This window comes from Apaloderma vittatum, unplaced genomic scaffold (genome assembly GCF_000703405.1).
Source record: "Apaloderma vittatum isolate BGI_N311 unplaced genomic scaffold, ASM70340v1 scaffold34271, whole genome shotgun sequence".
In the NCBI taxonomy this organism is placed as follows: Eukaryota; Metazoa; Chordata; class Aves; order Trogoniformes; family Trogonidae; genus Apaloderma; species Apaloderma vittatum.
Genome location: NW_009700292.1, coordinates 1 through 12,483, shown reverse-complemented (window position 1 = coordinate 12,483; position 12,483 = coordinate 1). Strand labels below are relative to the sequence as shown.

General features: G+C 46.1%; 1 protein-coding gene across 1 annotated transcript; it reads left to right on the top strand.

Moving 5' to 3' along the window:
• The first annotated feature begins 9,608 nt into the window (after window positions 1–9,608).
• Window positions 9,609–10,190, top strand: LOC104280906 (G protein-activated inward rectifier potassium channel 1-like). Its single transcript, XM_009878707.1, has one exon. It carries the CDS (start codon window positions 9,609–9,611, stop codon window positions 10,188–10,190), a length of 582 nt encoding a protein of 193 aa, XP_009877009.1.
• Window positions 10,191–12,483: the final 2,293 nt, after the last annotated feature.

Sequence of the window (12,483 nt, the reverse complement as noted above, 5' to 3'; positions counted from 1 at the left end):
ATAATAATAATAATAATAATAATAAATAATTTGCCAGAAAATGGATGGTGACCAGTAAGCTGCTGTCCTGCCATGCTGTGTCACCCCAGCTTTGCATACTCAGAGACAGCTGCTGGGCTCGATGATCTTAAAGGTCTATTCCAACCCAAAGGGTTCTATGATTTCAGAACTGCATGGGTACATGCAAAGGGTCGCAAGTCCTTGCGGTTACTTTGCCCTGTGCCAGCCCTCCACTTAAAACATGGTGATATGATATGATATGATATGATATGATATGATATGATATGATATGATATGATATGATATGATATGATATGATATGCGTGATATAGTCTAGGGGTGAACTTGCAAGTAGGGTTAATGGTTGGACTCAGTGATCCCAAGGGTCTTTTCCAACCTGGATGATTCTGTGATTCTGTGATTCAAACATTATTTGAGTTGTCCCCAAGCGAGCGTCCAGATTATTGCAAAGTTGAGTCCATCAGGTGTAACGTTGCTACTTAAAATTATGGAAGCTTTGAACAATGGCATTTTTATTGCGTATTTTTGTGTTTGGGAAGCTGGGATATGGCGTTTGTGGAGAAAAACTACAAATAACGGTGCCTTTGTAACAGGATGCATGCAAGGCTGTGCACAGAGGAGCTTGTAAACTCCATTATTTTATTATTTTTTTTTGTCCTTTTAATGTATTCCCCGCCAAATGAACCTGAAAGATTACGTTTTCCTAACAGTAATAGAGCTGCAAATTGGACTTTGTAAACAAGAAGATTGATCTGCTAATGGTGATGCTTCAGCCACCTGCATGGCAATGGGCTGCTTGTCCTTGGAGGGAGGGGGGAGAACTGTGTCGAGGGCAAAGTTATTTTCTGAGTTTGGTTTATTTCCTTATATTTTTCCTTATTCCTTATTTCCTGAGTTTAGAGTTTATGCTTGGATGCCAGAGGCATCCAAACATCAACCTATAAGATATAGGTAAATTTAGGATCAGAAGTGAAGAAGACTACCATACAAAACTCACCAGGAAATGTTCAAAAATAAAAAAAAAACCAGACTTGCTTCTGAAATTTTCAGAGAGAAAAGTCAGGATTTTCCTCGAGACGTCAGAAAGGGCCGAGACTTCCAGGATTTCAAATAGCCTGGTGAGAGTTAATACCGGTGCTATCTGAACGTAAGGAAAAGGGGTTATGTATAAAATTAGAAACTCCTGACAGACATGTGGTTATTTGTACAGTACGGCTTTGAGTCGAGGCTTATTTATTCTCCTGGGGTGCACAAGGAAATAACCATACGCTGCATGACATCACACTGCAATATAGATAGTCACTAATTAACCTTCACTGACTGCTGGAATAGCCTCACTCCTGTGCACGCTGCAGGAAATTATTTTCTGCTGTATTATCTCCATGATGCTTTGTATATAAACCATAATGGGAGATGGGGCTGTAGATAGAAAACAGCATTCAATAACTCTGAGCCTTGTCTGCCTTCTCCTCTGCCTTTGCATCAGGGGATGTTGGTCCTGTGTTGTTTGGGGAGGGGATTTTTATGTTTGTTTTCGGACGAGAGAGGTTTGCTGATGCTGCAAATGGAGATGTTGTGCATTTGAAAGATAACAACCAGGTGAGGACTTGAGCCTGGCCTTGGACAGGGACCAGCGTGAGCAAGCCCTATCTTCAAAAGCTCAAAACCCAAGGTATCGGGCAACTTACTGCACTGCTCTTTGTGGCCAGGGACCACTCAGAGGGGAAGAATAAACCCAGTTATTTCCCACCGGGTTTCCTGGGGCTCAGCCAAGGCTCTCAGGAAAATTAAAGCAATCGCATTCCTGGTAATTAATGCTAAAGGAAAGCTTTCTGCGCGGAAGGTACAAGCGAGAACATCCTTGCGAAGGGCTGGCAGATGTAAGCATCTGACTGGAAGCGAGAAGTGAAATGTCCTGATCAAAGGCAACGCGGCAGATCGTCTGAGCTTGTACCGAGCCCGCGGGGAAGCGTGTACAACACGCCGGGGAGGGAGGGAGAGGGACCTGGGGGGAACGTTCATTGCCTCCTCGAATGTCAATAGGTGTTGCGTTAGAGGGATGCGCTGAGACATATTGCACACCGTCCACAAATTACTGCATAAAGATGAAAAAATCCTAGGGTTTAAGGTGTTTCTCCTCGCTGAAGCTCCTTGAAACCTCAGAGGCATTTCTGAACGTATGTAGATACACAATTTTCAGAAAAACCCGAAACCGCTCTCAGGAAATGAAGCTGAGCGAAGGGCTGTGTGTTTGCGAGGAGGTACTTGCCTGGTTTGCCCCTCGTCTCCATGCAGCTCTGTTTATTTTCTGTGGGAGCTGCCTAAGAGCACTACTTAAAACCACGTATTTTGGGGGGGCACCTGGCTGGGCGTTGGCTTCTTCCGTTTCTCCCAGCCTTTACATGGATGCTCTTCTCATGGATCACTTCGCAAAGGCCAAGTGGGTGCTGTCACTTCTGTTTTGCCATAATTTAAGCTCAGTTCTCACCATTACAGAAGAGTACAGATAATTAATGGGAGTGCTCAGGGCCCTGCAGCAGCCTGTGAGGCCACTCTCCTGCCAAGGGGCATTCAGCACAATGCCCAAGGGCATAATTGGTTTTCTAAATATATATTTGTGTACGTGTCTATGGTGCAGCAAGGTGTGTCTGGTTGCCTGAAGAGCTCCATGGCCGTGTTCTAGAGCACCAGCAAACGGTGCTTTTCAATGTGAAAAGATTTTTTTTCCTCATCCTAGGAAGGCAGTCTCTAACGTGAAATACTTCTTCAGATTTATTTTATTTCTTTTTTATTTTTTTTTTTAGGTCTGCCAAAGCCCTGTAGATTAAAGTGCTCTATTTCGGTGCTCAGCGGCATATGGCTGGGTGGGTGTTTGGAGAAGCGTAGGGCTGCTGAGGGAGTCATGTGTTCAAAGGGAAGGGCTGCGGTTTGCATTTGTGTTTCTTGCCTCATGTTTAAAATGTTCTCATTCAGAGACGATAATTTAATTTCAATATCTTTTTTCTTCTTCTTTTCCCCCTTTTCTAACGGACTGGTTGGCAGACTTCTCTGACGTTTCACTTCAGCTGTATCTTCCTGAGGCATCCTCTGACCCCAAACGAATTTATTCTGATTTAGCAGAATAGCCCTTTCTTCCCCGTGTCTCTTCCCCAGGGTCCCCGGTGGACAGTGAAATTGTGCTGCAGAGAAAACCACTGTATTTTGGGCTGCACTTTGGAGCCAAAACTCCATTAATTGCAGAACCCAGCTTTTTTCCTTCTTCCTGAAGACCTGTAGCTGCAATTTAAAGAGAAATCCAGCGCAGAGGCAGCTACCCCTGTAAGGTGTCAAGGAAAGGAGGTGGTGATTCAGGCACCATGGAGGCTAAGGGAAAAATGAATTTAATACTAATACTAAACAAGGAAAGTAAGTTATTTTGATATTAATTCAAGGTAACAGACAACTTCTTGCTTTTAAAATTAAACCTTGATATTAATGGAGCAAGCCTGAAATAACTCCTGTGGTAGGAGTTATGCATAGACTAACTCTAAACAAGACACTTTGACTTTACAATAACTCAGGGAGCCCGGAGCTGGAAAGAGTTGCTGGATTTTTGAAGACATCTGCTTGCCAGCTGCAGTGTCTCAGCAGGATTCCTGTCATTCCATGAAAGTACCACTTCATTCGTACGTCCAACTCTGCCTCTGAGCATCCTCTAAATATCCCCTTCCCCGTTGCCACCCTCCTTTTCCTCCCTCCATCCTCTTCCTCCTCCCGCTCCCAGCGCCAGCAGCGCTCCTGATGCATGCTAGCAGGGAGCTGCATGGAGCAGGGAATTAAATACTTCCATTTTGGTGCTGCGGCTGCTTGTTCAATAACATCCTGGTAGGAGGGAGATGATGCAAACGAAAAAAAAAAACAAAATGGGAATGTGGCAGATGGCTCGGCAAAAAAGAAAAAAATCTACTCAAAGAGAGGAGCTGAAGGGGCTGAGATCAGCCCTGACACACCCCTGCACGTAGGTAGAAGGGGACGGATCAGGATCTTTCAGAATTCTGTGAGGGTTTTAGTTAAAAAAAAGTAAAAATAGAAGTAAATATGCGAGACCGGGTTCTCAGGTAGTATCAGTTTCTGTCACTGCTTTAGAAGTGCGTTAGACAGTTGCGTTCAGCTAACGGAGATTCTGGCCCTATTTTTTTTCAAAAGAATGGAAAATACTGCTGCAGCATCTGCAAGCTGAGCATGGAAGGGCAGTGCTGAAGGCAGCCGTGCTTTTGTTTATTTCCCCCCCTTTTTTTTTTGATGAGTGGCTAATGCAGAAGAGGGGAGGTTCGCTCACCTGGCAGTAGCCTGTTGCATTCCTTTACAGTGCTAGTATCACCAGTGGTGCCGGTTTTATGACGTTTGCAAAACCTGCCATAATTTTGCGCTAACGGTGGGTAGCTGTGGTCCTGGTAAGTGTCAAGATGAGCTGTCTGCAAGATGTCAGAGAACTATGTGCGTATGAGTGATTAAAAATTGCCCTGAGAAGAGGACGAGCTGATAAGAGAAATACCTCGGCTGTCACGGCTGTGTTTTTAAGTGTCAAGCTGGCTCCTGGGAGAAGAGCACCGTCTGAATAAACCAGGAGGTATTTATAGTGCCGGCGCATAAACACGCATCTAAATTGAGCAGCAGAACAGAAGCCTGGGTTTGCTGTTGGGTGCGATGCGAAATTAAAATGTTTAGCATCAGACTGCTGTCTGACTCTGGGGTGGAGGTGCGCATCGTGCTCCGCTCCGTCGGGTCCCTGTCATGGCGTGGTTTAATCCCCAGCCTCCTCCGGGTGGGGGCAATTTCTCAATTCCGGGGATGAAGCACCAAGTGTTCCAGGGAGGCCTGCTGCAGGTTGGCGTTGCAGGAGAAGCGATGCTCTGGCTTGAGCTGCTTTCTGTTGCCCCCAGAGTTACCCATCACCCCCAGTCTGTCTCAGCTCTGGGTGTACTGGGTGGGTGCCTGAGGTCATGCCAGGACCTCCGCTCCCACGTCTCCTCCATTGGTACCACAAGCTCATGGGCAATGGCAGGTTCTCTGTGATTTTCCCCCTTTTTCTTTCTGCAGTGAAAAAGGTGACGTGTCTGTTCCCTCATTACAGAAAGAATTCAGATGATCTAGGTACCAAACCAAATTCTCAGGAATTCACAGAGCACCTTTTTTGCAGTTGTCACCGTTAAGACTCTTTTTGCCTCTGGCATTTCAGGAAATGATTTTTTTTTTTTCCCCTTTGACAAAAGATGGGGTTTTTTTAGTTGAAACATCACTTGAAAAGTGATCCAGAAGCATTAAACGCAGAGATGGCAAGGTGGCTGCCCATCTCCCTTGTGCCATAGAAAATCAGGCTGCAGCACTACTGGTGTGTTAAAGCAGACACTGAGAGCAGGCAGTTTAGTCAAAAAATCAGTTTGATAAAAAGCCTCAGAAATTATGATTTTGATTGGACTCGCATCTTTTCTAACCTTAACGATTCGGCGATGGGGAAACGTTAACTCTAAAAGCAGCTGCTCTTTCCAAATAGATGGGAAGTGCTAGAGTTCAGGGCTGCTTAGAAGCCCTCCCATCAGGCTGTGCCTGTCTCAGCCACACGCAGCACACAGCTTGGCGTTTTAGCTGATGTTACAAAATAAAACGGCAACGCACCCCGAGAGGAGAAGCTCGAGAGCATCCTTCACTCTGAGGTTTGGTTGTGACCTCCCGTTTTCTGGCTTACTGCAGAACTCGGGCATCTCTTGCCATTTCAGAGACAGGGTGGCACAGGAGCCAGATGCTAACATCAGGATAGCATGCTTTTACTTAGCTAAACGTGATAAAGCCAGCTTATCTTCCCATATTTTCTCTATGGTCCTAGAAGAGGAGAGATAGCAGCTCTTTTTTTTTCTTTCTTTTTTTTTTTTCCTACAGCTGTAAATCTTCCCTTCTTTCTGAAAGAGTGTGGGATGAGCTTGGTGTGTTTTTGCATCGAGTGTCGCGTCAAGCTTTACTCTTGCCTTCATGGGCCTTAATTCTTAGCAACTGGTTTAACAATAGTGTGTATATTTGAGGCTTTACAGATAAACTGAATGTTTAAGGAAGGTAACACCTCCTAAAATGCACAGTAAAGCATGAGAAGGGATGAAGCACCCAGCTGCATAAGCTCAGGTCCAGGAGTTTTAAGCTGTGGGTCCCTGGATCTTAATGAGAAGAAAAAAAGAAAAAAATCTCACAAAACATCAGCACATTTGGGCATTTTTCCAGGAACTTTTGGTGGAGGGTTTCTCTTCGCTCCAGTCCTGACAGATGGGATGCCCTTTCTGGTGCTGTTGGGACAATGTGCTGTTGAGCAATGGTAACACCAAAATAATGATCTTTTCCCCCCATCTTGTTAAGATAAACTTTTCCATATATCTGTGTTAAGAAGGACGTCCCGGTGTCCCTGCACCCAGGCCTTGGCCAGCAAATTGCAGGCCAGAAGCTCAACAAGATTTAAGGTGAAATTTCTGGCATTTCCTTGGGAAGATAAAAGAGCCATGGAACTTTTGTACGCCTAAAGTGCTTCTGAAGATGTTTGGGGAGGGGGCAGCTGAAAAAGCTTAGTAGTGATGTATGATTTGGGAACTATCAGCCAACTTCTGCAATAAATGTAAGAGGGCCATACGAAGAACAGCACGTCTGTGATTTTTATTTGTTTTTTGAAGGCAGTGTATTACGAGTTCTAGAAATTGCCTGAGTACAGCCGGCTCCATCTGGGTACTTCAGAAATTGAGAAATAATTTGAGGGTTATTATAGGGTAGAATTAGTCAAAGCACTTATTTACAGTGGCACCGAACGTCCCCTGTGTGATGTGTTTGTGAGCTCCAGTGCTAGTCAGCAGTGGGAATACCCTGGAAATGGGACATCTAGTCTCGACCTGCCATTGCCAGAGACAGACGCAAATAAAAGCTTCATTAGTCTACTGCCTGGCTGAGGGTGGCACAACTGCATCCACTTCCTCAGCTAGAGCTCTAACACCACAAGTTCTGCCTCATTAGGAGTAACGACTTGTAATTAATAACTTATGAAGAGATAGATAGATGCATTTTTCTCCCGCGATAGCAATTGGTTCAAATAGAGCGAGTGCTGAAAGGAGAAGGCATGATTTATTTTTTTTTTTAAAGATACCTTCATATCAAACTTGAGGAGAGGAATACATCGGTCTGACCCGTGCTCGTTCTCCAGAGCTGTTCTCTTGTATGTTATTTAAGGAAGTTAATGGAAAATTTTCCGGGATGTGCGTGGCTGGGATTTTCCCATGTTATGGATTGTGATGTTACATGCCAGGCTCTGCACAAGGATGGCACAGTGCTACGGTGGGTGTAAATGACTGCATTTAATCGGTAGCAAAATTTCTAATAATGTCTTACACCATTTCAGCCTCTGCCTGTGAGAAGATGCATCCCAACACTTTGCTTTTGCCTTCCTTCAAGCTCATTATCCGTAATACTTTGAAAACAGTCAGCTCGTATTTGCTGCAGAAGGAAACAGAGAGATGACCTGAGTAGGGATGGTCTCACATACGCACAAGTGAGGTCTATGAAAATCCAGGGAATTCGGAAAAATTAGCATTGCCTGCTCCAGAGAGCACTTTGTGATGGAAGCCTGTGTTAGGTGTGATGAACAAAATGCACCGAAACCTTTTACTTACATTGGAAGGCATCGTTTAGCTGGTTGATAGGGCTGGGGAAAAGGCTGGACTCGATGATCTTCTAGGTCTCTTCCAGCTGAAACTATTCTGTGATTCTGTTCTTCCTGAGATTCAGCTTTTCCTCTGCAGAGCAGCCTTGCAGTGCCCTGGCTGGCCCCTGCCCGGAGGTGCAGCTCCCTCCTCTCCTTGCAGCCAGGTCCACGCTTACCAACTCCTCAGTGCAGAGGGAGATTTGCATTTTAAGCAATTTGTTATCTAAAGTGCAGGTCACCGGAGTTAAGCAGCCATCTGCTTCCCAGGCACCGTGGACCCGATTGCAATGGGGGCTCCTGCCACTTGCGTGTGTTACTGGACACGTTCGCTCGCTAATGAGGTCTCCCATGGAAGTCAGGGCTGAAGAAACAGAGGGGGGAAGATCTGGGCTTTCATGGCGAAGGTACAGTGAGCGAACAGCTGCGAAGTGAAGGGCACAGATGGAAGAAGTCCTCACTCTAATCACCATTTTTCTAAAAATTGCCGGTTTGTACGGGGGGTTATTTATTTATTTTTTTTAACCCCTAAACCCACTAGGTAGGTGGTTTGCTTCTGCTTCACTTAAACAGAACTGAAACACGTGGTGACCAGGTGAAAATACACCATAAGGGGCAAAATGCTGTCCTGTCTGAGGCCGAGAATGGGGAGGGTTGCTTAGTGATGGGGTATGAGCTCAGGTGAGGAGCCTGCGCGGGCAGTGGGAATGGTATTCCGGGCCAAAAAAAAAAACAAGTTCATCCTCTTTTTATAAGAGATAAGATAGAAAACTAAATTTTATGTCTTGTCATATACTCAGCAGTAGAAATCACTATGCAAAACTAAAACGTTGGCTCCATTAGCAGTAACAAATTTTATTTTTCTGGCATTTATCCATCCCCCACTCCATCCCGACAGCCCCGCTGTCGTTTTTCTCTTGTGCCTTCCAACATTTCCTTTCATTTTCTCCTGACTTAAAGGCATTCTTGCCAGATAAGCAGGGGATGTGTTTGCAGAGGTAGATTTAGCTTCCTGAGAACCAAATGTCACATTTCCAGTTTGCTGCGCTAGGATAAAATGGCAGGGTACTTCTATTTACAGATTGCTACAGATACCATTTAAAAAAAAATAAGTAAAAAAAGAAGCAGCAGGATTTCTTCTAGAAGCCTCCGGCAAAGCGTGGTCATTGTTTCCCTCTGATTTCCTAGGTCAGGTTGGTCACTGGGTTGGCCAAGTCTGGCTGCTGGGGAGGAGGACCCTTCTGCATGGTGGAGGAAGGACAGTGTTGTGCCTCTTGGTCACATCTCTTCTCCCCTGCTAAACTGTTGAAGTTTGGATCTCTGCCTGGCAGCAATGGCTCTGCGAGCAGGTTGCTGGTGAAGCCCTTAAAGAAGAAAAAAAATGTATTTCATAAGACGTACCCACCGCTCACCAGTGGGTTGGAACGCACTAATGCGGTCTCGGTTTGTGCATGCGGTGCACAAAGCATGGCGTCTGGTTTTGTAGGAGTTCTTCACTATGGTGAAAATAGGGAATAACTTCAGTAGCACTTTAAGATCCTGACAAGTCCAACTTTACATTACAGTTAGCAGCTCTTGCTAATTTGCTGCCGGGGTTATCAGTGAGCCCTGTACTTCACTTTTTCAGCAGCACCTTCCAAAGCGTCCATGATGTGAATTACTCAGTTACGCTCCTTCTTCTGTTGTTGGCTCCTTTCACCTTGAGAAAGACAATTTAATAGCTACGGTGTGGAAGTGGCAGGCATGCCAATGCCTTTTCTTTTGTACATTTAAGAACGTAAAATATGTTTCGCTGACATGTTCAAAAACCAAACCCAGGATTTGTGTGCATCCACAATTGTCCATAACTGGTGAAAGTTTTTCTCCCTTGCTCGTTGCAGGCATGACGTGTCAAGCCAGGACGTCCTACACCGAGGACGAGGTACTCTGGGGTCATCGCTTCTTCCCTGTCATCTCTTTGGAAGAGGGCTTCTTTAAAGTCGATTACTCCCAGTTCCACGCGACGTTTGAGGTGCCCACCCCACCGTACAGTGTGAAGGAGCAGGAGGAGATGCTGCTCATGTCCTCTCCCTTGATAGCACCCGCTGTGAGCAACAGCAAGGAGAGGAATAACTCAGTGGAGTGCCTCGATGGCCTTGACGAAGTTGGCACCAAGCTACCTTCAAAACTGCAGAAAATAACCGGGAGGGAAGACTTCCCCAAAAAACTCCTCAGGATGAGTTCCACCACCTCCGAGAAGGCCTACAGCATGGGGGATTTACCCATGAAACTGCAGCGGATCAGCTCAGTCCCCGGGAATTCCGAGGAGAAACTGGTGTCCAAAACCACCAAGATGATGTCGGATCCCATGAGCCAGTCGGTGGCCGAGCTGCCGCCCAAGCTGCAGAAGCTCTCTGGCGGCGGCAGGATGGAGGGCAACCTTCCGCCCAAACTGCGGAAAATGAATTCGGATCGCTTCACATAACCCGGATGGGACTCGGAGCTGGCGTTTTAGGGCTTGAACTGGTCCCGGCCAGGGCAGGGTGGGCAGGAGGACCCGGCCGCCTGCTCGACCCTGCGGCCTCCCGCGCGCCCTAGGCAGGAGCATCCCCTGGGGAGCTGTAAGTAGGGATGAGGGGACAGCGGGCGAGCCGGCGCTCGTTGGCATGTAGTATCACAACACGCATGCAATAATAGTGTGCAATTTCTGCATATAGTTTTATGGCATGACTCCTGCTATATTTAAACTGTATATTCTGAAAAAAAAATGGGGAAGGGGAGTTTCCTTCCCCTGTATTTCTTAAGAGTAAGTAGTAGGTAAAACATGCGAGTGGGTTAACTTGCAGGGTAAGTTATAACTTGATTTGAAAATACTTTATTTGATTTTGATTTTTTTTTCCCGATGTGGATTGTGATGTTTTGTTCAACAAAGTAGTTATGGTGCATGTCCTTTTTCTTATAAGAAGGTGTATTAGTCAACTCCTAACACCAAATCTGCTAGCCTTAAATTAACCACTGGTTTCTATTTTGCTTTAACATTTTACTGGGGTTTCTTTTACTGTGTCTAGGCTCCTGAGGAAAAAAAAAAAAATGTATTTCGTAAGGCATCGTTTAGAGGAGAAACTTGTATTAATGATCCTAGGCAAAAAAATAAATAAATGAATGAAATTCACACTTTAGATACGATTAGTAAAAATTTTTTACAATCTTTGCGATTTATAACGTATACGCTAGAAAACCATTTTAAATAAGCGGGACGTGCTCGATTTCTCCTGTTGATAGGATGGCTCAGCACGAATGTCTCCACGAAGCCAAAGGAGGCGTTTATTCGGGACGAACTGCAGAGGCAGAACTAAGACCCCCATTAATTCCGCAGAGCCAGGGTTTTGCTCCTTACTGCTTTCTCTATGGTGAAAATAATGTTTAAACACGTTCTTAACTGAAGTTGACCCTGTGGGTTTCATAATGAGTAATACTTTGTATAAATGTTCAGTTTGATATCCTTCCGTGCTTGTGTTTGGCTTCCTTGATCTGTTTTCATTTTGCTCTGGCGGGGTCGAGCCGGGAGGGCTGGGTGTTGTCGCCCTGCTCAGCGTGGCTTCTGGTGATGGAGCATCCCATGGTACCCCAGACCCTCCCGAAATGCCAGGGGGACACCTGGGGTCTGTGGTCCATGTTTGGGGATCAGGTCATGCCAGCTTCTCAGGGGCTCCTTTGTGGAGGAGAGGAGGAGGTCTGGATGATCTGGAGCGATGGGCAGCAGTGTCAGCGGGATGGATATGAAAGCCACCGGTGGAAAGGGACTTTGTGTGGCTTTGTCTGTGTGTAGGACCCCCGAGACCCCAGGCTGGTGGTCCCAGAAACACGGGGCTTGGAAGCCGGGGTCATGGATGGGCGCTGGCCAGCGGGCTCTGCGCCATCCTGCACAGATGCTGGTGTTTGGGATGTAACTAATAACGACAAATCTGATGATCTGTGAGGAAAAAACAAGTACTGTTTTTGTTATAAATGTTGACATGGGATAAGAACTCAGAAGCTTGGCATTGCGGGGCAGGGGCATTGGCTCAGTGGAGGTTGCAGACCCATCAAGTGCACCCCCCAAGGACTTCATGCTGACTTCCAAAGTTTCTTTTTGTGGTTTGTCCTGATTTCTGAGTGGTGCCTCATGCTTGGTACACCTTTGGCTGTGCTTCGGTTCGCCGTTGTTGAAGGGTGGGGCGTGCGTTGCTTCCCACATGCTCACCCCATGCTCTACGCGTGCACGTGACGCTGAAAGAAGTTTCTTGTCTCCCCAGAAATTCCTGTGCTTTATTTGGGGTGGATGGGGGAACCCTTGCCTCTTTCCTGGGATCACAGAATCATAAAATTATTAAGGTCAGAAAAGACCTCTAAGATCATCATGTCCAACCGTCAACCCAACACCACTGTGACCACTAAACCGTGTCCCCAAGTGCCACATCCACGCGTTTTTTTGAACACGTCCAGGGATGGTGACTCCGCCCCTGCCCTGGGCAGCTGGTGCCAGTGCCTCACCGCTCTTTCTGTAAAGACGTTTTTTTTCTAATATCCAATCTAAACCTCCCCTGGAGCAACTTGAGGCCATTTCTTCTCATCCTATGGCATGTTACTTGTGAGAAGAAACCGTCCTCACCTCACTGCACCCTTCTGTCCGGGAGATGTCGAGTGACAAGGTCTCTCCTCAGCATCCTCTTCTCTAGACTGAACAACTCTAGTTCCTTCAGCTGTTCCTCATCACACTGGTTCTCCAGACCCTTCCC